Source organism: Chroicocephalus ridibundus, chromosome 3 (genome assembly GCF_963924245.1).
Source record: "Chroicocephalus ridibundus chromosome 3, bChrRid1.1, whole genome shotgun sequence".
Taxonomy (NCBI): Eukaryota; Metazoa; Chordata; class Aves; order Charadriiformes; family Laridae; genus Chroicocephalus; species Chroicocephalus ridibundus.
In genome coordinates, this window is record NC_086286.1 from 32,530,926 (window position 1) to 32,556,751 (window position 25,826).

A 25,826-nucleotide genomic window follows, 5' to 3' on the forward strand; every position below is an offset into this window, starting at 1 on the left:
TTTGACCGTCTGACCAGATGTTTCTGCTCTTCTCAGCAGCAAAGGTGTGTCTGTTCCAGGTTTTGGTTTTAATTGCATTAAAGCAAGAAAAAAAATAGCTTAGTGCATAGATAAAAATTCATTAAGAAAGCAAGCTAAAAAGTTGTCTCGTCTATCTGTTTGGAGGAAAAAAAAGCTGAAGGCTTTTTTATTTAAAATTAGGTACTGTCCTTCCCCCTGTGGAAGGATGAGTACCTGCCAGTACTGGGGAATGTAAATGTTTATACTTACAGCTTGTGCCTTCAAAGAAGGGAAATAGTTTGAACGGTAATTCATTCGTCTTCTGGACACAGAGACAAGGATGCAGGATTACTGATAGATGTACTAGAAGTCCATAGGCCTTCTCCAATCCTGGATGTAAAACCTGGCTTCGGAGAGTCCACACAGGGCAACTTTAGCAATGAAAACTGTTTGTTACCAGTAAGGAAGCAAAAGCAAGAAGGGTTTGGTAGGAGAAACAGAGGAAAGGCTAAGATTCTTCCATCAGGACTCCTGATAGCTTACTAACTCTTAACAAATATTTATGTTATGTTAAGGTAGACATACCTATTCAAACATTGCATTAATATTTTTGTGCAAGATGCTGCATCTGTGTGGTTGGACTAGTACTTCTGAAGCCCTTGGTATTAATGTGTAGCTTTCTACTTACTTTATTAAAGGTTGGAAAGTAATAAGGGGTGGTGTTTCAAAACTCATATTGCATGTAGACTCTTTCATGGAAGTCACTGTATTTATTTGTGTATTGTGCATTATTTATTTTAAAGTTGACTTTGAAAGGTTTTTGAATAGCTAATGAAGGTAAGTTTTCAAGTGGTCTGAGGAAGAATCTGATGGCGGAAGCTAACATTTTATTGTTGGAGATGTCTCTGGCTCATGAGGAACTGCCTAGTACAAACAGTTGTCTGTAATCCCAGGTATTTCTTTCCTCCCCTCACAGACCTTAAACAACACACATTCAAGGAGTATCAAAGGCAGCAACTTGACTTACTCTGAGTTTGAACTTTCCTTCTTCCTGGAAGCAGCTCTACAGAGTGCCTATGTGACTCATTTAAAGAAGGGGTAGGTGAATGCAGATGTTAATAAAAATAGATAATGTTGCATGTTTTGCTTCAGAACAAATGAAGGCTTATTTCTTTGTATGCATTCTGTTGTGACTCTTTTGCTGCTGGCTCACTTCGAGTCCCCTCAGTGTCCTTCACTCCCTTCTATTTGTCTGTCTCTCCTAAGAGTCCTAAGCCTTATTTTTCCAGACCCACAAGTAGGGTGGAGTAGAACAATTTTGTTGTCCTGACTCAGCTCTGTTCCCTGTGGAGATGAGGGGAGTTTGACCGTAAAGAGAGAGTGGAATTTACACTGCTGTGTGCTTTTAAAATGTTCAGCCACAGGGCCTCGTTTAGAGCTCAGTGAAGTCTTAAGGGTAGTTTCTGTTGTTTGTTTGTTTATTTAAGGTCTTAAATGTCCCGATTGATACCTCAAATCTGTATGGTTTTACTAGAGAGACTGCATGCGGGAACAGTGCTGCTCCAGGGTATTTATTGTGCCTCTGAAATACAGCTCCCAGTGAACCTTGGAAGGGCAAGAGGAGTTGGTGTCTGCAAGCCAACAGTGAATTTCACCTGAGGAAAACCTTCTCAAGAACAATAAAAAAGACATTGTAAATGCCCACTTCCAAAGGCCATCAGTGAGGGCACATTGTTCCCTAAAACAGGCCATGTCTTCAAAACATAATCAGCTCTGAGCTGATGGAGAGATTGCTGTGTAGGGAGAGTGTCTCTTCACCGTGTGTAAACAGTACTTGTTCCCTAGTCCTGTTCTTGCACCATATTATCCCATTTGTTCTCAAGGAATCAGATACTGAATTTCTGGCTGCTCTGTGTAGTATTGCTGGTCAAAGTTTTATAAGCTTTTGAAAGCAAACCGTCCTTGAAAGTATTTCATTTTGGCTGTTTTTTTACCTTCACCCCCTGCCAAAGATATTTTCTCTCGTTTTCTTCACTCCTCCTCCTTTTCCTGCTGAATAAAATGGAGAAGAAAGCAAAAAATGAGGGGAGATTCAAAGGAAGAAAACTAGGGAAAAAAATCCCAGCAAAAATCAGTTTAAATTCGTCTGTAGAAAATTGGTACCATTTTTTGACTCTGAAAGAAGAGGGGTTGCTCCTTGCTTAGGGCTTTTTTGCTCGTTTTTCATATCCCCCAAGAATGACTTTAAAGGCAACTGTCAATAGCCTCTATGTTCCACGTTCTTTCATTAAAAGCCTGCATATACAGTGAAGCTGTGCTCATAGGCATATCCGTGAGAGGTGCCTTCAGGTAGGCCTTGTTTAACCCAGAGACAAATACACGAAACCGGAATGTTGTGAAATGACCCCTTTATTCAGGTGAGTACAAGTTTAAGTGTAAAGAAAATATGGACTTACAACGTGCAGTCTCAGTATCACCTTGGCAGGAGAGGACAGGTATGTGGTTTTCCTGGGTGAGGTGGTGGTTGACCAGCTGTGGCACAGTGTATGCTTTCCTGGCCTTTTGACATTTTCATGGTGAACAAAAAGCTCAGGTCTTGTCAGTAAGCTCATTAACTATGTAACAAAATAAAATGTCATTTAGAACATGTGGCACCGATGTCCTCTAGGCACCTTTTGAATATCAAACCCACTCATGTTCATTTTATTCATCAATGTTTTAAATTCAGTCTTCATCAGTTCAGTATATCCAGTGGGTTGTTTCAGCTATAACTCTGGGCCCTGCTTGCTCTCTTCCCACATTATTTTGATGATGGCCTTAAAAAAAAACAAAACAAAACAAGCCCACAACACAAAACAACCCACAAAAACCCCTACAGGAAAACAACTTGGAATCAAAATACATTTTGCAGTGCTTTGATTATAAGCTGACTTGCTGCAATAGCAGCAAAATGTTCTCTGTAGCTGTCTCCTGATGAAAGAACATCCCAGTCGGTACGATGGAGCTCCTGTGGCTGGCTCAGAAGAGGAGCCCCACATGCTCCTCGCCTCCTCCAGTGCAAGTGAGAAACACCAGCCAGGGAAATGAAAGGTCTGGTGGGGGAGGAAGGAACCCGGTGGGACTCCACAGCTTGTCTCTGCCCCCCCCCCAGCTCGTCTTAATGTGTGGTTTCTGCCACGAGAGGGCATAAGCAGCATTGGGATATATTAATCAAAGAGGAGGGAAGTGGGAAGAAGCTTTTTTGGATGCTTCATGTGTGTAATAAATTTCTCCACTCAATATTGAACAGCTCAAAGAAACGGTTTTGTTCTCCTTATTGCTTCCAGTGTGTTCAGGTAGGAAATAAGCCTTGGATGATGAATGCTCAAGCTGTCAGCGGGGTAGGTCCTATCAGGTGGGATGTCCTTCCCCAGCAGCACAAGTGTACAAAAGAAATGGTGAGTGCTGTATTCTTGTCTTGCCAGGGAGAAGAGCTAAGGGATATCCATGATGTTGTCATGCTTTTGTTCCTGCTGGCAGGAACAGGCATGATCCTCTCGGAGCATGATCAGGGATCCCCTTTTCTCTTGCAGTGTGCAGGGGAAAGACAGCACCAGTACAAAAGAAAGGTCTGGTCTCCCTTTCAGATGTTGAGCTGACAGCTGTAAGACCCAGCAAGTCTTGCAGCTGTGCAAGACTTGTGCAGATGCTTTTAATAAGATGTTTACTTAAAAATATTGTGTTGCTGAAGACACTTTTCCTGCAATTGTTTGCCCTGGTGCCTCCCAAGAAAGCTTTCTTTTATTCTTTCAGTGAGCAATGTTGACGCTGTGGATGCAGAATATAAGCAGGCAGATGCTGTCGTGCTGTAGGAGGCAGCCGGTTGTCTTTCATGTTAGCATCTGCACTGGGGTTTGGGGTTTTTTTTCTGATGCAGAAAGTTTAGGTTCATTTCTTACTGCCTTTCCTTTTAGAGTATTGAACAGGTATTACTACTTTATACTGCTAGGGGGGTTTTGGTTAAGATGCTTTTGGTATTTTCTTTGGGCAAACTGACTTCACCTGTGTGAAGAAATGGTTATATGTATGCTGCTCTCGTAATGGCACTTGAAGTATGTGTGGACTTTTACAGGCAAGACAAAGTCAGAGATTTCTAGAGGATGTGGTCGGATTTGGAAACTCTAGATGGGATGCTTTTGAAGAAAATTAATTTCTGAATAATAAATACTAAACACTTCCTAGAAATTAGATTTCCTTATGATCCCTCAAGTTAGGACCTAAATTGCTTTGGAAAACCCTGATGAAAATGCTTTGTAGGGAAAGCTTACACAACTCTTTCTCTTCCCTCCTCCTGTCAGTTTTCTAGAGTGCTCAGTTTCCTCTTTGAAATTTTGTAGGCTTCTGTTGCAAGGGCACTTTGAGAGTAACTTCATGTATGTGTTGTTTCACAGTAGAATCTAATGTCCAAAGGCAGGCAGGACAGTCTCTGCCAGTCTGTTAATCTCTTCTGAGGAATTTATGTGGACTTTCTCCTCATTTATCTCCTCTTCAGTCCTCACAGTCTTGCGCCTTATCCAGGACACTGCCTACTGGGTGAATCTAGATAAGTGCTAAGCTTTTGTTTCGTATTGGGGTTTTTTTGAGCGCCCCAATTCTGTTAGACAGGCTGCCACTAGGAAACTCTGATGTGCTTTGTTGTAGTTACTTGGCTTGTATCTTCATTCACTGAATCTGAGAACCTGAGGCTTACTTCTTCAGGTGCGTTTTGGGCCTATGCATTGAGCGGTTGTTTAAGGAGAGAATATAACCTTTTAGAAACCTGGGCGAGATGCGAAGATGCAAAAGGAGGTGGGCAGAGGCAATGGTGTATTTGCTGTTTGTGTGCTCCAGCTACCACTTTCCCCTGGAGGGGTGCCTCTGCAAACTGCCAGGTAGTGATCTCGAGATGGTCTCTTCCATCTGTCAGTGGCTAACTGTTTTAACGGTTAATGAGGGGGGATAAGAACATGACCTTCTGGTTCCCATGTTGTTGGGGGACTGTCTTTGCAGATCTCGGTGACCGCTGTCCACTCTTGGTTTATTATCAATATTTTTCCCAGCAATTTGCATAAAGACAGTGTATGTCTTATTTTATTGTATGTTTAAATTTTGTGTAGTGTTAATCAAACCAATATGACATAAATGTGATACAACTGCTTTGATTCATGGACTGGTAACTAATTACCCTCTATTAACCTGGTACTTGTGCAAACAAAACAGATTTTCATGCCAAGCTGGGCTGACGGGACTCAAGGTGCTCTTTGTCACAGTTTGTGCCCATGATTTTCTGTATTCCTCTTTATGAGATGAGCTATAATTGAATCCTAAACCACATTTAATCATGTTTTTTTTTTTAAATGCCTCTCTTGCCACTTTTGTGGCTAAAACCAAAGCAGTTCAATGACCATGTGCTTTTTCCCTTCCTGTTCTGCCTCATTTCTTTTTCTGGCATCTTAGCAGTGCAGTAGCGGCCTATGGACTCTTCCAACTCATTTAATTTCCATGATCTGATGTTCACTTATGATGCTATGGCTTGAGGCAACAGTATCTGGGATTTCTAGATAGTCTTCTGTCCTCGAGATTGCTTAGTTTCTGATCTAGACAAGATCAAATGGATTCACCATGGATTGCCAGAAGCTTTGTTTGCATCCTCATCCACTCATCTACATACACTTAGTTCTGTTCAAATACATACTTTTCTTTTTGTTAACTTCTTCAGGTTCTAATTTAAAAAAAAAAAATCTCTTCACGTGCACGTTTAGTATATGAAGGACATCTATTAATGGAACGGTAAGTTCCTTATCATTGAGTAGAGCAATTCATACACTTAAAATGAAATGTGTGCTCAGATGGCCTCCTGGCTTGGAACAGTAGAGTGGAAAGACAAACTCCTGTAGTGAGGTATGTTTGCAGACTGCTGGCAGGTGTGCTCTGTCTCCTGTCATGGCTCAGTAATGTTCATAAAGTTCAAAATATAAAAGCTGCCAAACCAAATCTTCATTTCTGTAGAACTGGTATTGTTGTCAGCTGCTTTGCATGTTTCGGAGTTGAGAGCTTGGCGCCTGGAGCAGGTGCTCTCTGAGAGACCCTGACCACACAAGCACCTGTCTGGGAGGTGGTGGGTGCTGGGTGCTCCTCCTGTGCTGCCCATTTTGCACTCCTGTCTTCTGTTCAAGGTGTTCCTAGGCATTTGTCATGCGAGTCATGGTTTCAAGCCTGACTACTTGCAGATGGGCAGAGATCTGCCATTTATTCTTTCATTCACTTCAGTGTGTCAATATCGCTTTCTTTTCCTCTCGCTTCCCCGCTTCCTGCAGACCAAGGTGTTTCTTCCATGAAGCTTAACTTCGTTCATGGCCTTGTCTAAAAAGTGGAACTGAAATGGTGTTGAGTTCTCTGGGAACAAAACTGTCTCTTTTTAGCACGTTCTCCAGGTTTTTCATCTCTTATGTATGTCCCAAATGTGGAATTAATTGGCTTTGCAAGTGGTCACTAATCTTCTTTGTGATGCTAGTTAATGGAATTGACACTTTATCAAGACAAATACCATTATCATAATAAGAAATCTAAACATATACATTTTTGAAAATGTTGTAGAACTGTTATATGCCATAACTCTTCTGTCCAGCTTCTTAAGGAGCCCAAGGAAGCACAAGAAATGCCAGTAGTTTTCAGTAACTGGGAGAGCAGTTGGGCAGCTGCATTTTATTTAGATGAGGGAATTTACTGATTTTTTGACTGTCTGATAATAAATAGCATGTGAACAGTTCTGCCAGATTTGGTGTGACTGCTCATGTGCATGAATATCCCCACGTGGTTTACTGCTTTCCTCAGTTTAAGGTCCAGAACTACATCTTTGTGGGTATATTCTTTCGTAGACCGACAGAAAAGCACAAGACGTTTTGACCCTGTAATTGGAGAGCCTGCTAAAGCATTAAAGCCCAACTTCCAAAACCTTCCTTGAGCTTTTTCCCCTTGATAAATTCAAAGCACATCTTTTACTTAAGAGATAGTGGAAGGGAAAAAAGAAAGGCAGATTCTGACTTTCTCCACAGGGGCAAGTCTCCAGTGTTTTTGCTCTTGCTTTATTTTGTTGCTTGTCTATAGATTACCCACAAGTAGGTAATCTACAGATTACCTCAAAGCTTAAAATTTTGAGGTGATTTTTGATTGGGAGTAACATCACACATATTTGCATTCTGTGACTTGGTGACCATAAGCTTTAGGGCAGCATTTTACGTAGCCAATATTCACGGTAAACATGATCACACTTTATTTATTTTCCCCTCCTCCCAGAAAATATATATTTTTCTTTTTTTATTCAAATGTTTGCCATTGATTCTGGAGTGCAAGAAGGCTTGCAGTTCATGAAATGGGCACAAGCACAGTCTGTACTGCTTACCTTCAAAATTTAATCAGATTGACAGAGAAGGTTGCTGTGTTGCATGGCTTTTTTTTAATATTTTTTTTTTTTAAAATGAAATCTAGGTTTCATCTGCACAGAAAATTCTCCTGGAATAAGCTGAAGTGGCAGTTAATGTACCAGTATAACTGCTTATCTGGTTGTCTTTATTTCAGTACAGCATTGCTCTTCTTCTGATAGTTTGTGTTTCTTTGGGTAGCTTCCATCCTGCAATGAAAATGAGCTGAACCATTTTGTAGTTACTGTGGTGGTAGGGCCATGTCCTTAGCCTTGAAGAGCTTATAGGCTGCAAATGTGTTAACTAGTATGTCCAGTGTTTGATCTTTCCTCTCTGCATCTTTCTTAGTGCTCAGACACATGATTACGATACCATTTGGGAACTAGTCTGCTTTAATTGCTTATGGTGTATGCAGAGTAATGTTCAATTGCATATGGCGTATGCAGACTAATATGATTTTTTTTTTTTTTTAGCCTAACCCTCTTTTATTGATTGCAGGTTAAGCTGTGCTTGCAGACAGTTACTGCAACTTAGCTGCCTGATAATAAACTGTTTAAACCACTGTAATTTCATCATGTGTCTGGATCATCAGACACAAGGCATTTAAGCACCACCTAAAAGGAATCGTCATTTAAAAGCATCACGTAAGCTCAATGTAATTCAAACAAGTACAATCTGGGTGTATGAAGAGGAGATGTGGATGCTTTTAAGAAGAAGCATCTGCTTTATAAATACGAGCTATGAAAGGCTTCCAAATGTCCCCTCTGTTCGTCAAATGTGAATGTGATCTTCTCCTAGGAAGCCATCTGGAGTAGGCATGCTACAGTCGCTGCCTCGCTCGGTGCCATTGTCCTATCTGTGCCTCAGAGTGACTTGTCTCGCTACTGCACACTCAGTATTAGTGATTGTTTCATTGGTTTGTTGGAATGTCAAGTTTGTTGCCAAGCTTTGGTGCATCATAAAAATATTTTGTCTCCAATGTGCTGTTTTTTGGGGTTTTTTTATGATTTTTTTTTTTTTCCTGCCTTCCCCATAGAAATATTGTGAAAGGAATGAGGAGTCTGCGAGAAATTCTACGGACTGTGGAAACAAAAGCTACTCAGACCTTAAAAATGGTAAGGGGAATGAGTGGGAGATGGGAAGGTGGGGTAATCTGCTGTGCAGGAATTCTGTTTCTTTAACCAGTGCAGTAGGACAAAAATGTATTTGTCCTCACTTGATGGATTGCTGCTTTTTTTTTTTTTTTTTTTTTAAACTTTTTGAAGTGATGCATCAAGTGATGCACTACCTGCACAATTAAAACCTCCGAGACTTCAGACCTGGGCATGTGGGTTATTTTTGGTGGGTTTTTTTCAGTGCATTTTCTAGTCCTGGTAGAAATAGGGATGTATTTAGTTTGACAGTGCTGTCCTCAGGTGTTAATGTCTTGTTTTCTTTCTCGCTTTTCAGGTGTGCATGCACACCTTTTTGCATTTGCATGTAGAAGCATTAAGGACTTCTGGCTCTTGCAACAAGCAGTGGTTTTTTAGACTCAAGTGCTTCAGTGTTCTTCCTGTGAAACTCCCTTCAATACAGTACAGAGTGATATTAATTTTTTACTTTTGTTGGTGGTGTTGGCATGCTGCATCCTGTTATCCTGAGTGCCTCTGGTAAAGAAATCATGGAGAAAGTTACTTATGTGCCTGTTTAACTTCCTAGACTTTTAACTGGTTCTTCCCTGTCTCCCGTTTAAGAGATCTTGTCCTGAAGTTACTCAGGAGGTGACAAGGTCAACAGCATGAAAAATATAACAGTCTTGAGAGTGTGAATTAAAACTTTGCAGCCCTAAAAGCACTGACATCGATATGACTAAACTGGCTTTGTGCTTGGTTCAGATTTGTGTGTTGTATACTTCCAGGGAAGTTCGGCATGGGAGGTGGGCATGGATTTGCATGGCGTTTTGGAGATGCCAGGTTCCGACGGAGGGACTGACTGTGTCTCTAGCTCACGTGCAAATGCAGAGATAAAATGAAAGTGCGAATGGAAGGGGTATCCTGACTGCTTTTTTGCCTAGGTTCCTCACATCTGTGTATTTTGGAACTTCTGTTCTGGAAATGAATCTTGTCGTTGCCTTAGGATCACCTTATATGCCTAATTGAGAATACGGATGTATGAGGAAGTTTGTGCAGGGAATTAGAAGAGGTGACAAATAATTGTCATGCTCAAATGATTGCATCCTTTTCCAGATTGAGATCAGGGTTCAGGGGATTTTTCTTCCTTGCCTGTTTTATCATTTTGCTGAAATGAGTCTAACCATCTGCCGTTCCTATACCATGACAGAATGTGGCACTCAAATGCTCCTGTCCCTGGAGCAACTGGGGTGAGCTGTACAACATCCATGGGGGTTTCATCCCTCAGGGAAATCTGAAGGTGTTCATCCAATAGTTTTTCCTGGGATTTCCACTTTACCGGAAGTTGCATTTTCATTTTCTTACTTATTTTTAAAGAGCTGTCAAGAGGGCAAAGGGAGGAATGTGCTTAATTAAACAAGTTTTTCAAGCATGAAAGTGAAACACGTGATTTTTTTTTTTTTTTTTTTCCTAATTTGTGGGATCACAGTGTTCTTCAAGCATAATGATGCTTTTTTTAGCCAAAGGCAGTAATAACATAAATCAGTGCCTTGGCCTGTTCTGGTTTGTTTGGTCTTATTCAAAATAAGAATGAGGCTAATTTACACAGCTACTGTACTGTATGTTAAAATCAAAGACACTAAAAGTATTTCCTGCTTGCCTTTTGAAAGGCTTATCACAAACTGTACTCCTACTTCTGTATGAACCAGTAGAGATCTTTTTGTTGCTGGCATATTATTTTTCCCTCCCCTCTAAGACTGTAGGAAAAAATATAGGAGAGTTGGCTCCTCAGGGTAAAACTGACTAAATAATTACACACTGAGATGATAAAATGATACTGGCTAATGTCGCAGGGCCCTAGGCCATTTTGCTTGTGGTTACTTGCTATAAAAAGCATAGAAAAACCTAGTTAGAAACAGAAGGCTTTCTGTAACTTGTCAGTAAGAGCGCGTGGAAGGTCTTGGGGTTTCCAGGGAGTTCCATGTGACAATATTTCCTTGAGGCACCACCACACATTCAGATCACTTTGCCATTTGCCAGGTACATCTATGAAACCTCCCTTTCTGGTGTTCAAGGAACAGCACACACTGCTGTGGTTGCATTTTAGACTACTTCAATTAATTCACGTGCACCGAGGTGGATGAAAATAAAGAACCTTACATCAAAACAAGTTATTTTTCTGAACTTGATAATAGGAACTTTAACCTCAGTATAATTTATTTGGTCCTATAGATGTCATACCTTGAGTGGAGTAACGCTTCAGTTTATCAATCATACCTATCGTGGTATTTAAAAGAAAATGACTCTCAGTGGCTTCGTAATGGATCTCAAAGTGTTAATTGCATGTAAAATTTATATGCAGTAGTCAGAGAAGTTCCAAAATACTATTTACAAGTATTTCGACAGACGGGATGAAGTCTCAGGCTACTGCTGTTCTGTGCAGTGTTTACTTTAGAGCTTAGAGTGCTCTGCTGCTTAGAGTTCACAGAAGATACCACCCGTTTTGATGTCTCTGTGCTTGTTTGCGTGTTCATCTATTTACAATGCAAAAATTTAGAGATTTGTTGGGTGGGGGACAAGGAGAAATGCCAAAGATAGTTTTTCAAAGTCAAGTTAACTTGCGCCCTTTTAGGTCCTGCTTGCCAGCTATGCTTATGAACTGAGAAAGCATTTATTCAAGGATCCTTGGCCACTCGCTGGTCAAAAAAGTGCATGTGGTTGCTGTCTCAATGTAAAGTTCTTAACTGTCTTCTCTACGCCGTCCATTATTGCAACAAAGAGAGAGAAGCAGTACCGAGATGAAGCTATAAAAGGCTGCAGGAAGAGCAATACTAACAGATAAAGGGTTGATCTTTTAAACCTAATACAAAAGTAGCCTCTGGGCTGAGACTTGCATACAAAATTCTGAGGCTGAGAATGCAGTGGAGTGCCATCATACTCCAGTATAGTTACATTTGTGAGCTTGTCTCAGTGGTTCGTGTGGCAATTGGTTGTCTTCATTCATCAAAGCATCCCTTTCTGTCAGGCCTTTTTGATACTTTTTTTCCTACAGCATTGCACCAAGACCATGTAAATGCAGAAGGCTGGCCTTTTCAGAGAGGGGAAGGAACTGCCACTGCTGTAGACTTTTAGCAGCTGTTTTAGCTACTCTAGCTTTCTGAAGAATGGTACTGTCATGTTGTTGGTCCATCTCCTTCTTAAAGTGGAACATGGGGAGGGGTGAATCTTTGTGCAGGAGAAGGCTTCACTGATGTGTCTCTTTCCGTACTGTTCACTCCTCTCTAGACTGCAGCCAAGCAGCTAGCCCAAGTACTTCTCCATTCCCTCAGTGAAGACTGTTACTGGAGCCCTTTATCTGATCCGCTTCCTGAGTTCATGAACAAGGAAGATCAGTCTTATGTTAGCAATCTTCTTTGTCGGAGGCCTGAGCTGTACACAGAAGAGAAGTAAGCGTTCTTTTTTATTTCACTTTATTGGCAGGAGGAAGGAGAGTGTTTGAACACTCTTTGGTGCTGCTAATTATGTCACTGATTCATGTAGTAGTTTTGTGTGTTCTTGTTTTTAACTTCCTATCAAAAGGCCTGCTGGAAAAATAAAGCATTAAACCTTGAGTGTTTAATTTTTTTTTTCCCCCCAGGAAGGAAGAAAATCAACCAAATAGCTATCTTTGCTATGAAAGGGAAATAGTCTATTTATGGTTCAGTATAGCTCATCTAGGATATATTGCAGAGCTTTTAATTATGAGAACCTGCAAAAGAAGGTATTGCCTAGCAAATGAATTATGCATGAGGTGTTTCAAGTTACTGCTCCTCTTGTGAAATGAGAAAGAGGCTGACAGGATAATTCTTGACCTTCCTCAGAAAAATGTGTTCTGTCTTTCAGTGCATACTGCCCTCAAGACAACGTAGAAGAGGCTCTTCTTCTCCTCTTAATCAGTGAATCCATGGTAAGCCAAAAATGAGTTTGTAATACTAATAGCACAAAGGAATATCTAGCGTGTCTACGTCAAGTATTCTGGTTGGTTTTGTTTACAGAATCTTCCCTAGATAAACAGAAGCAAAGATTCAGCTGTTGAACAGGAAATACTATTTATTCCTTTGCTAGTAAGACCACTTTTATTAAATGGAATGTCAGTGAAGGGTTTTGGGAATTGTCAAGAAGAGGAAGTGACTGCAGTCGCCATAGCTGCATGCAGGTTCTGACATTCAGATACATTGTTCGTAGACTGATGTTTCCACTCAAAACATCTGTGGGGATTTATGGATCAAGAATGAGAGGAAGGGAGCCCTACCTAAATCCAGGCATGGTGGTGGTACCCGCTGTTTGCAGGTACATTTGCGGGATACAATATTCTGCTTACATTCCTTACTCTGCAGGGATAATATTTTAGCTGTTTCAGTCTTGAGTGATCTTTGGCAGTTTCTGATGCTGATGATACAGGGAGTTTTGTCACATGTAGAAACATCCATAATGAACTAGTAAAATAATTGCATTTCTTCTACTTATAACATCAGTTGCTTTAAAAGAATCCCTTTAAGAGGAAGGGGAAAAGGTGGAGAAAAACCACTCCATGGAGAACTGCACAGTAACGTGTGATCCTTTTCACGTTCTGAGAAGATGCAAACATACAGAAAGTGTGTAAGGAATGTTTTCTGAAAACGTGTACGGAAAGTTACTTTGCTTTAAATACTGGGTGGTCACTTGTAGCTCAAAGCGAGGTTTGAAAACCTTGGAGCATCAATGACCCTCTTAGAAACTTCTAAACAGCTTTCAGACAAGTTGAAAAGAGATACTGTGGAAACTTTGTTTTGTGTTGTTTTTTGCTTCCTTCAGTTTGTCTGGTTCTTCTGGCTCAAATCCTTCCCCTTTCCTGCTAAGTTCTTCAGAACATGGCAATTTAATATTGTTTGCTTTTAAAATTTGGGGGAAAATTGAAGAGGCGGAACCACCCCAAAATATTAAATAGACTTAAAAATCACGTACATCTGATTGTTACTATAGTTGGTGCTTTTTAGTGGTTTCTAGGTGAAGCTTCTACGGTATATCTACTTTGTATTTTCAAGGGCTTTTCTGCAGTTAGAAGGGCTTTTTGTAATTGGAAGTGGAGACCTCAGGAGTGAGGGCTTGTAGAACACCACATGCACTTCTATTAAAATCAGAAGAACTCCTGTCAGCATGGCTTGTCAGGGCTGATTCAAGTGGGAGGAGGATCACGGGTTTGGATCAGCAACAGTACTGGCTGCTCCAGCCTTTTCTGGGTCTGGTCTTGCAGTCAGAAAGGCCTTGTGGGATCTTGAACTCTATAATCTTGTTCTGCTGAGGTGGAGGAAAGTTGTCCCTGTTTTATACAATGGTGCGTAAAATGGCAAAGTGGTCCTGTAACTAAGTTATGGATAAAGCAGTGTGAAAATGCAACTGATAGGAACTGGGCTGCTGTGCTGACTTCAAGGCTAAATAAATAAGCTTGTGTTTGCTAAGTGCTGTCTTCTATATATAGGAATGTTCTAGAGGTAGATGTGAGGCATTTTGATCTGCTGCATATAAAGTACTCAATCAAAGATCCTGTAGCAGAGCACTGCAGGAACCATAACTGTCTTTCCATTTTTTGGGAAATGGAACATCCGAGCTTTCCTCTTGCATTAGCAATAGGCTTGCCACGAGTTTGTTGTTTTAACAAAAATACAGGACAAGTCTATAGAAATATAGCTGTATCTCGAGATACGCTTAGGAACTACAGGAATGTGATTCCTAAGTGGAGGAACAGAGGGAGCAATCTGATTCTTACACGTTTGCAATTCATAAATGTTTTCCTGTAGTTTTACTGTTATGGTACTAAGAAGGGGAAGGTTTGTTTAATTTATGGCATGAGACATCTTTTTCCATGACAGTTTTGTTGTAGGCTAGTGAGTTTTCTCATGTACAGGTTTGTTGTTTGTTTGAAGTTTTTTGTTTTGTTTTTTGAAACTTGCTGAAGCTCATGGAAAATGATTTAACGAGAAGCAGACTTCCGGTTGAGGTCTCTGTAATGATATAATGTTAACAACTGAATAAAACATATTTTCCTTCCTGGAGAGAGTGTTAGTGGCAAGCAATAATGGTATGTTTCTGTAGGCCAGTAGGCATCGTAGTTGGTGTTCCTGGATTTTTGGCTGGATTAGGCGTTCTTTCAGTATTTACAATTTTGAACCCCTTAAAATGAAACAGAAGTCTACAATTATGTTGGCTTACTGGGAGCTCTCCAGGCTCTCTGACACTTTGATTGCTTTGCCAGAGCAAAATTCACCAGAAAGGTACTTTTCCTGTCTGATTTTTAAGGAGACAAAAGAGCGCCCATGCCATTATAACTCTCTTGCAGGACTGTAAAGCCAAACAGCTGCTCTACAGCCATTTCTGACTCTTGCCACTCCAAAAGGAGCTCAAGGGGGACAAAACTGGGGAGAGGAGGGGCAGAAGAATTATCAGCACGTGGAGGGGAGACAGAGCAAAGATGTACTGGGGAGCAGCGTAAATCATTGGAGAACCTCAAAGTAAATATGTGATAAATTTCATTATTAGGAGACATGGTAGCTCTTTCAGGAAATATACATCTGGAACACCTTTTTTTTCCCCTCTGAGCCATACAGGGAGGGAGTAGATCAGTGCTAGGTAGTTTGCTGCTGAAATTCACTCTGTTTTTCTGTTTGTCTTCCCTTCCTAAGGTGAAGCTAACATCTACTTCACCAGGATCTGTGCAACTCCACAGAAGATGTTACAGGTGTTAAAAGAACTGTTCCCATAAGGGGAAAAGGAAGAAAAGAAATTGCCTTTAAGATGTTGTGAGCCAGATCCTGCATTCCAGCATGCGTCTGGCTCTTAGTGATGCTGGGTTCTGGCTTGTGATGCTGCCCCAGCTTTTGTTTTATCCCTTTATCTTGCATTGGAAGGGAGCCACTTTGCATGTTCTGGTGGGATGAAACGAGAGTATCTTCTAACAGGGCAATTAAAGGTTGCTTTAGTATTTCACTCACTCTGAGCCCAAGTTTTTCAGAAGGCCAAATAACACGGTAGCCCCTTCTATAGCTTCGAACATGCTTCTTTGAGTATACTAACACTTACAGTGAAAGCTTGGGGCTTCTTTCTTCATGGCAGCCTCTTGAGTTGCCTCCTGTGTTCTTTCTGTCCTGTTGAAAATGGAAACCTATTTTCATAGGCTAAGGCATCTCAGTAAACAATGAAAAGCATTTGGGTTGTTGAGTTTGGCAAGTGCTTCTCCTCTGTGCCAGCTGTTATTTAGTCACGGTGGTTGGCTGTAGAGTTCTCATAAAGGAATCTAGTGAAACAAATCAGGCAGCCTGAAGATTACCACAGTCAGGGCGGTCTTTAGGGGGGGTTGTGGCCTGCTGGCTAAATTCTCATTCCTTATGCACAGCCCGAGCTATGGTATGGATGGGCTGCGTTTCTGAGAGGAGGAAAATGCTCTCCTTCAGACCAAGGAGAAGGCCAGCTGGTGACAGCCTTTACAAGCTCAGGCTGTGGTAGAATGATGTGTTCCTATCACATGTTGGAAAAAATGGACTGGCCTATTTTTAAACCACTAGTCCTCTTTCTTATTGCATTTAACCCATCAAAACCAGTGTGCTGTGTTTGTGGGGAGAACCAAGTGCATATGGTGACTTGCTGTGGTGTGGTTTCTCTGCATCGTGCTACCAGTGGGAATGGCACTGCTTCTGCCATCAGGGACTCTGGTGCTTTGTGCTGTGGGGCGTAGGCAAAGGAGGTTTGGCAGGACTAACCCTTAGCCACAGTTTTGTTTATTTTAATAACCATTCTCAGGAATATCCTGAGTTGACTGCACTGCCCCTTAAAGTCAGCCAGAAGTTCCTCAGAGCCAGGAATGGAACACTTTCTATTACTTTGTGTTTACTTTTGAGGTTTAAAAAAAGAGAAAAAGTTCTTTGTTTGCACTTAGAAACTTTGCCTTCTTGAATCTGAGATCCAACATACAGTCTAAAATCCCTTTATTCAGCCCTTGGCAATTCTGGCTCTTACAATTGGAGATTCTGGGTGGTGCGGTCCACCAAACATACCAGGTAACACGGATTATTTTTTCTGGCTCCATGTTCACTTCCCTCATACTGCAAATGAAGCTCCTTGTATCCAAAACTAATAAATTCTGTGCCTGTGTAACAAAGATTAGAAATGTCATCCCCATCTTATCTCCGATTTGAATCCCTAAAGGCGATTTGACCTTGGAGAGCCTGAGAGCACAGAACAGATGGTGAGGGGGGAAGTAAGATACTGGGACTTGTCCTGTTCTTTTTACTGGTGAGAGCAAACTCATGGCTGTGAGCATGCCTTTAACAGAATAAGATTAAACCCATGTATTTTTAAGCACAGAAATAATTAAAACCTGTTAACTCTACAGTTCCTAGCTTAATAAAATAATGCTGTCCAACAAATGGGTTGGCGAAGGAGAACAATCTCGTTGCTTTTGTAGGATTTTCTTTTTTTTGAGCAACACCATGCCCAGTGATGATATAACAGCTGGATGACCATCATGAGTATTCTCCTGAGGGCTATTGGACCACGGCAGCTGAAAGGGACAACTGGGGACAGGACTGCCTGCTCTGTTGGCTCTTGCCAAATCGCAGTTGTGCACTTACAATAGCAAGCCCAACTGTCTCTTTAACTGGTCCACAAGGCAAAGCTATATGTTTGGGACCTGCGAAGGCAGATTGCAGGATGGGAAATACACCACCTCTGTTAAGTGCTTCTTGACTAAGTAGTTCTAATGTGAGGTGCTGGAGACAGGATAGAGAGCTTTTTTTCTTCTGCTTTGCAGTGTGGAGTCTTGTTTCCGAACTTACAAAGAGGATGCAAATTCTTGGAACATAGCTTTCTAAATATAGATTACTTATAGTAAATATATGACTTGTTACCCAGGACAGTATCCATAAAGAAACTTCATTACTTTCTTGCTCTCTTTCTTTTGTGTAGGGTTGTTGGGCTGGCTGGGGGGTATGTCTGGCTTTCAATGATGTTTCCAGAATTAGTTCTGCTGCAGTACAAGACATTAAAGTATGTCTGGTGAGAGATAATGTTATATCTATATGGACATACTTGATAACCAATAATAATGGGCTATTTTGCTGAGACATCTGAATGGGGTACCAGTAACTTGTGATCTGTTGCCTACCAGAAATTGCCACACAGTTCACAAGGCAGTACGTTTTCATTCACTGTGCTTCTGGTCTGAAGCGGAGCAAGCTGTGGTATCCCTCTAAGAGCAGTTTTGGGAGTGGCTGGAGTAGAGTGTTTCCTCCCTGTTACAGCTGTTTCCCATTTTCACGGCAGCTTTGCAGTCAACCCTGAATATTTTTGTTGTATATGTTAGTGAGGGGAACCTTCAAGTGCTGTGTAGAGATCATCAGTAACTTAGGTGAAAAGTCAGTAGCCTCTTCCATGTGAATGGATCCTTGCCGTTGCGAAGAATTCATTCATTTTGTTGGCAGTACCGGCGAAACAGCCAGAATGGAGATCCAAAGGACATGGGCTAAATATTTCCCAGCTTTTAGCAGCAGAGGCATCAATTGCATGATTTCAAAGGCTTGTTGTCAATCTTACACACATGGCATTTGTTTTTCTCTCTTAATGCTAGTATTGAATCACACCAATTACATTATTACAGTACACTGTGTAAAACATGCTGCCGTTCTGTATAGATGGGTTGCAGTGGATCTGGCAATTATGTCTATTATGAAAAGACACAAGTTGAACATTAGAATGCCCAGGAATTAGGGGGCAGGCAGCAGGCACTCATTAAAGATTTTAATTGGTTTCTTTTTCTTCTTTGGAAAAAAAAAAGGCAGGGGGAGCCATGTTTCAAAGTCAGCAATTAAAGGATACTTCATAGCTAATTGCTGTGAGAAGGGGCTGCTACGTGAAATACGCACTATTGTAATTCATATGATTGTGTGATGGTTTATTAAGAAGCACATCTTTGTACTGTGGTAAAATTTTATTTTCTGCAGCGTAACCGTGTGTGTAATAACTGCTCAAGTGATGGCTGTTTGGATTTGCTGTGGCTCTCTTCCTTTCTACATATAATAAACATGCCATGAATAAACTGTAATTATCAGGGTCATTGGTGTACAGCACATCCTCCGTGTATAGGTGGCTTATCGAGTTTGCAGGTAAGTATATTGTATATGTGGATAGGAAGGCACAAGCTGTCTGTAGCTCAGCAGGGTTGTTAGTTAAATTGCAGATCCGCAGAAAGAGAGATCTCCTCCCTGCTGTCAGAGCCAGCAAGGGTCTGAAAGTCCCATCCTGTTATATTGCTGTGGTTTGGAGCTGGACCTAAAAAGCGCTGCTGAGCCCCCAGCTGATTCTGTGCCCCGGTCAGGGTGAACACCTGAGTTGGGCTTCGAGGATGATACAGAGACATCAGCATGGCTGAGCACTGGATCGACTTGGGGGTACCAGCCTGTGCTGGAGCCTTTTGGATGTGTGTGGCCTGCAGGTGGCCTGTGTCCCTGGGCTGTGGAAAGGGAGGGATGAAGGTGCTCGCTATCCTGTGTGCTGCTCGGTCTGGGCTGACTACAGGATGTGTCTTATCTCCCAAAATAGGATTGGTGTCATGTCTCAGCCACCTACGTGCACAGCTAATTGTGTCTAATGCATCTCTGGGTTGCTCCATTACCTAGGAGTACCTCAAATTAAGGGGCATTGACTGTATATTTTTGCTCTGTATAGTGCAAGTTGCACCAACTCCCAATGGCGAAACTCGTGTTGGTAGCATTAGTGACCTTCTCCATCCCACGCAACAGCCCTGAACAGAGGTTCTCTTCTTTTAATAATGTGACTCACCATCTCTCTCCATCTCGCTTGTGTGCTGTGAGGCATGTCTGTGTGACAATGGGAACAGCTTAAAGGGAAGACTCATGCTGGGGGTGTTGAAAATGTATTTGTAGCTGTGTTTTACTGCTGCTTTTACTGGAGGAGGAGGAAGTAATGCAGTAGGACAAATTGGGAATTGCTGCTTGTGTTATCGATGCGCTGTTTGGAGATCAGTGTTCTACAAATAACCATTTTTGCATTTGTGTTCAGGAAAATTAGTGGTCTGAAACAAGAGAAACACAGGTACTGGAAAAATATTGGTGTAAATGGCTTAGAACTGATGCGTTCTCACATGCAAAATGAAATATCTCTCTCTGTATGTTTCAGTAAGTAAAATTACCCGTCCAACAGAATTGGTGTATGCCGTATTGCAGTGATGCTGCAACTATTTTGTACCTGTGCTTAACCAGTGACTGTCAGGTTTTCTCACCGCCAAACAGAAGTTTACAAAAACATAAGCAAAGGTGAGAGGCAGGCCACAGAAACATGCCTATTTCCCTGAGTGGGTTTCAAGAAACGGTGATTCACATTCCCTTCTCCGCCCTCCTGTATGTAACACTGCAGTAGTAAATGATACCTTGAGCCTTGGGATGATGATTTAGGTTATTGTGTTAGACACACTCCATGTTCTTACTACTGTTCAGTCAGTTTGTTATGAGGTTTGCACCTTTGGGTTAGTTTTTTTAAATATATATATCTCTGTGATGATGCAGGGACATCTTGATTTTTTTTTGAGCAGCTGGAATTAGCAATTGGAAATAGGTTCAGTATTAAAAAAATGTTGGGATAGAAGTGGCCATGAATTTGCTCAGTGGCAACTTTTATGCATGCAAGGAAAGAGAGTCATAGATTGCAGAGACCTTCTATGGCTTTGAGGTTTGAAAGCTTGAACAAAATAAACAGGTTTATGACCTTCTTGGAAAGAATATTAGTCATGCCTATGCATATGGTGTTTTTAACTGCTGTCTTCTTAGGTAAAGTACAATATGTTCAGTATGACTGCAATTTTAGAATGTTACATCCTTGTAATATGTCTCATATTCCTGCTTATTGCAGGATTTGGGCATGTTCTTGCCTCTAGTACCAAGATCTGTTAGCAGATGTTAATGGGCATTCACCAGTACTAATTCTCTGTCTGTGCTAATGCATCAACTTAAAAATCATTGTTTGATACTAGATGGATACCCAAAAAAGCATCAGGCTACAGCTGACTCTAATGGGAGGTTGATGATGAGATTACAGAGCATGGGGGAGCTAGCTCAGTAGCTATTTTCTACAAACAATTGTTGTAACAATGTAACCAGTGCAGAAAAAATTGTTAATGCTATTGTATATACGTAGGAGGATTCACTCGGCAATAAGGATCATTCTGTGTATGCTTCATCTTTAACTCTCTGAAGTAGCAATCTCAGAATTGTTCTGTATATACCTTTACTTTAGCTTCTTTTTTCCTTTTAAAGTAACAGTCTTCAGTTAAGCTGAAATAGAGCTTAATCATCCGTATTTTTTTTTATTCTTATTTGTTTAGTTCTGCTAATAAAGATAGACGAGCTCTGCTTCCGTACTCTGGTTGCAGGTTTTTCTCTTTGAAGTTGGTTTTGTTCTCTCATGCCACCTATTGTTCTGAACTACTTTTTTAAATCACAAATTGTGTCTTTCGCAGTAACATGGAAAAGAAAAATACTTTTGTGGCTACGGGAGTCGCTGTTAAGTTTATTTGTGCACACACTAGGCTGGGCCTGACCTGTCAGTTTGCCTTTAACTGCAGTCGCCATTTGGCTTTTGGTTGTGATTGTGTTAGTTGTCAGTAATTGTGTTTGCTGTCTCGGCTGGAGGCTGTGATGAAGAGTGCTTGGAACTGGGGCATTACACAGATAACATCATGATGAAACAGCTGCAGCTTAATCATGATGAAATATGCGTGGGCTTTAAGGGCTGCATATTCTGGAAATTTTTATTACACTTAATTCCCATGTTTAACCTTTTTAGGAAAAAAAAAATCTCCCTGCAATTAGAAAGAAATAGATGTAAGATTATAGTAGTAAGTATTATAAAATAAATCTCATAACCTTCCTGCTTCAGGGAGGGAACATTTTGTTTGTCTTTGCTCCAGGTGAAACTGCTGTCAATCTTCTAATTTTTCTGGTCTTTTAGATGTCTAGACCTGGATGTCTGATGTTGCACCCCTTTCAGCTGAGGGGCCCAGGGCAGCGTATCCGTGCTATCAGTTAGTGCTAGTGCTCAGTGGCATCCAGCACTGCCCCTCTCCGAGCTCAGGCAGTCTGGGGGAAGTCCTCTGCATCTGGAAATCAGAGGTTCTTTTCCATTAACTCTGGGTTTGAAATTTCCCTCTTTGTGCTCCGAAAGCGGAGAGGCTGGAATCCTGAGGTGAATCTGAGTCTATGCCATATGGTATTTTGGAACATCCTCTCAAATTGCTAGACTGATCATTTTCTGTCAAAATTAACGTTTCTTTCTGATCTGGGCTGAGCAATGCACTGATAGATTATGCAAAATTAACACTTACAACATCTTTATTTAAAAAATCATTTGGTATTGCGTGGCCCAGACTTCTAACTGCATTAAATTGATGACAGGCAAATCTGATTACTAAGGCAACTTGCTCAAATTAAAAAATAAAAAGTGAGTAGCAGAAAAGAGGAACAAAACCACATGCTATTGGGAAGACATCAAGTGCAGACACAGAAGACAAAATATCAACCATGAAAGCAGTTACCACAGTTGCAGGCAATTGAAGTAATGAGGAATGTGGTTTAAGGACGGCCTTGAATTTCTAATTATCGAGGAAATGGGATCTGGTAGGTCTGTTTCCTAATGCTCTAATTCTGTGAAACAAATTCAGATGAGGTATTCCAAGCACTTTCTGTATGTACAGCTATCTTCTTGAGTGTGCTTCATATGGATAAAAAATAACTCTGAATGGAAACACTTTCCTTATGTTTGGATGAGTTAAAAAAATATCTCAAGATGATTTTAAACAAAATGCTGTGGATGATGAGCGGAACTTCCAATGGAGGAGTCAATTCTCTCTTCCTCTTTTGGGGTCTGATGTTTCATTTGTGTCTTGTGCCCAGGCAAACCGGGACGCAGTCATCAGCCGAGCCCCAGACCAGCAGGATGACCGAGCTGTCAGCCTCCGGGATGCTTTTGCAGTCTATGACCTCCTCAGCATCACACTGGGCAGAAGAGGGCAGTATGTCATGCTTTCTGAGGTACCTCTTCTTGGCTTCTGCCGAAATTTCCACTTGAAACGTGCAAGCAGAGCCCCTCTTTGCAGTAACTTGTTGGGAAAGGTGAAAGTGAAGCATGCTAGTTGACAGTTAGTAGAAACAGCTACAGACCTATGGCAGCATAAGCCAGAAATGCACACAGAACGTTTGAGACATTAAAATAATTTGTCTGTACGCACTTGAGCAAAGTAGCTCTTGTTTGAAGTGATGGTGTGTGTTAGCAAGGCCAGTTAACTGAGAAGAAAATGATGTCATTGAAAAAAGGAAAAATCACCTGGGCCACAATAGATTTTTTTCCCTGATGTGATTATTGAGCCAAGCAGTAGTCTTGACAAAAGAGATAAGATAGTAAAAAAAAAAAAAAAAAAAAGTCTGACGTTTCTCCCAACATTTATTTCTCAGTGCTTGGAGAGAGCCATGAAGTTTGCGTTTGATGAATTTCACGTCTGGTACCAGCTTGCCCTGTCCATGGTGGCTTGTGGAAAGGTAAGGTTCAAAGCAAAGGACTTGGAAAGGGCACGTTTTCCTCTGGCAGAGTGTATCTAGCTTACTTGTGTGAACGTGCGGAGTCCTGTATTTTGTGGGGGTAGGTGCTATCACACAGCTACGTGGAAGGACGGTGCTCTCCTTTTAGACTCTGATTGCACTTTGTGATCAGGTATGTGCATTTGGTATTGAGTATTGTTCTTTCCATGTGGTGTTTTCTTCTCCTTATCAAGGAGAAAATGGATTTTGTGCATAGCTGTGGGTTGAAAAGCATTATACAGCTGTCCATTCTCTGCAGGTTCGACATAAATGTGCTTAGCATAAGAAAGATACTGATCTCTAAAACTGTCATCAACTCACTCTGTGGGCAGTTGACTTAACCTCTCTTTAAGCTGTGGTTTCTGTATCTGATCAAGGAAATGTTAATGCTTTTTCATAGAGAGCTTGCAAGGATTAATATTTTTGAAGTGCTTGGTGCAAAAGATACTGTAGAAAAAGAAATGGTGTGTGAATGTTGGCATGGGCATGTGGGTTTTTTTTAAACTAGTACAGTATTTGTCAGAGTTACCAGTTAACCACTGAGATAACTGAAGTTCGGTTGCAAAAGGTAGACGAAGGCAGCATGCCCTTTTCTTTGTTAGTCTTAAATGAGTGGATTTCCTGCAGGAAATGTGGATGGTACAAAATTTAGCCTGTTCATTCTTGGGGTCCCCATCTACGCTTTCAGGAGATGTGAGCAAATTAATGCTGTGTGGTAGTATTCCGTGCCCATGAAGTGTAAGGGAATCCATGTAGAGCTGCGCAGAGACCACCAACTAGCAGTCACCTGCTAAATGATAACTTACTACTGTTTTTTTTATGGCTATAAGCTGACTTAGAAACAGTGGCTTTGGAGTGGAAATTGGAGATGAATATACAGTGGCATGCTTTTAGAAAGAAGTTGTCATCTCGTGCTGTATAAGCAAAGCTTGGAAGATGTCTTGAAGGGATTCCTTCACTTCTATGAGTATAGGTAAAGCCTTATCTTGGAAGTCTGTCTGTTGTTATGTGTTACACTTTGAGAAAATGGAAGACCAACAAGAGAAAGCCTAATAAAAAGCATTGAGGATGGCTAAGGGTATAGTAAGCAGGACTGTGGAAAGATTGAAAGAATTGAAATTTTTTTACCTTTAAAGCGGAGAAAAAAGTCCAAGAGAGAAACAAGTCTTCAAGAGCTCTTAGAAGAGGTTAATTTTGTCTATGGTGGCTAGGATAAGACGTGATGGCTTCCAGTTGCAAAAACACAAGTTCGTGTTTCCTATTAAGAGGCAAAAAAATGATAGTGGGACACTGGAAAAAGATTGCCTGTGGAGGCTGTGTGTAGCCTATGACACTGGAGATCTGTGGAACACCCTAGGCAAACATCGGTCAGCAGTGACACCCACTGTGAGGCACCAGGGGTGTACTTGGTGTGACCTTGCAAGCTCTGGCTCTGTTCTGTGACTCCACAGTTCTCTCATAAATCAGCTAGATGTTTTATAATCAAAAGGAGACATGAACACTTTGACAAAGCCTATTAGATCAGCGCAGAGCTGAAGGGAGATGTTTAGTGAGAAAGAGGCTCACAGATTACTATGAGTTCCGTACAAGCATTTCAAAATCCAATTCCAAGTATGAAAATGATGGTTAGACTCAATCATGTATAGGGAAACCCGAAGCTACCAGTGGAATGCTTGAACAATGAGCTTGGTGCTGTGGTGCTAATACCTTGCACTGGCCTATGTCAGGTGGGGAGTTTACAGGTCAGATCCAGCTCCCCTTGGCATTCAACTGGAGTTAGCATGTGTCTGCCCTCTGTGCCTTTGCAAATCCTCTGGATAACTGTTCTCTTGATACTGAGGACAATGACTAGATAGGTTATGATGGAAAGGCACAGTATCTTCCCATTAACGCTCACAGGACTTGTCTGGGAGCTTTATTGACGTTATAGGTTGTGTAACCTGTTTTTCAACAGCAGACAATGCTGTCACTCTAGTAATCTTCCAGAGAGCGAATCTAGATTTTAACTGTTGATTGTTGAGAGTGAGTGTATCCAAAGAGTAACTGTCATTCAATCTTAGGTTAGTATGGAGGCAAGAAATAGGACCTGATCTTTAGCTTCTAACAATTTGCATGAGAACACTGTCCTTCTCCTTATATGTTTGTGTACCTCTTCAGCTTCCCTACAAGTTACTGAATATTTAGTACTTAAAAGAAAAAAATAGCAACACAAGTATCTGTGTCTATAACTGTCCTCTCTCTTCAGATTTTCAAGTACGTCATGTCTTTTTGCCTGTACTTTAAATATTTACAAGGTAAAATGGCTTGATCTTGCCTATTGATGTAAAAGCTCTAAATGTTCTGAGCCCTATATAGGGCAGAGGGAATTCCCTTACCCAACAATCCCATCTGTGCAGTGTTTCACTTCTAATCCCAAAGTATTCCCTGAGGATTCCTGTTGTATACTCTGCAATGCGTCATCTTGCTAATGGGAGATGTGGCATACATTTTTATACTGCTTCACAGCTTGATAGCAGGACAGAGTTCATTTAAAAGTAAGTGCTCCGGTGTAGCGGAAAGAACTGGTGAGAAAACAGCGTGGTCTGTCTAGACTGCAGAATGCACTTGAGTTTTTGTAGGCAAAA

The 25,826-nt window shown here is 41.2% G+C and overlaps 1 protein-coding gene across 6 annotated transcripts in view; it reads left to right on the forward strand.

Annotated features, from left to right (window-relative positions):
• The window catches only part of TTC7A (tetratricopeptide repeat domain 7A), a 188,847-nt gene that overhangs the window by 22,400 nt on the left and 140,621 nt on the right, over positions 1 to 25,826 (forward strand). For 5 of the 6 annotated variants that reach the window (XR_010070258.1, XR_010070259.1, XR_010070260.1 and 2 more), the window contains 6 exons: positions 977 to 1,098; positions 8,476 to 8,554; positions 11,834 to 11,994; positions 12,431 to 12,494; positions 22,522 to 22,659; positions 23,080 to 23,163. Coding sequence is in view for 1 of the 6 variants with exons in the window: in XM_063328651.1 (XP_063184721.1) it covers positions 977 to 1,098; positions 8,476 to 8,554; positions 11,834 to 11,994; positions 12,431 to 12,494; positions 22,522 to 22,659; positions 23,080 to 23,163 (648 nt within the window). In the remaining 5 variants the exon portion in view is untranslated. Of the gene's footprint in view, positions 1 to 976; positions 1,099 to 3,401; positions 3,438 to 8,475; positions 8,555 to 11,833; positions 11,995 to 12,430; positions 12,495 to 22,521; positions 22,660 to 23,079; positions 23,164 to 25,826 lie in introns of those variants that run through there. The other variant, XR_010070262.1, reaches the window with a different exon arrangement.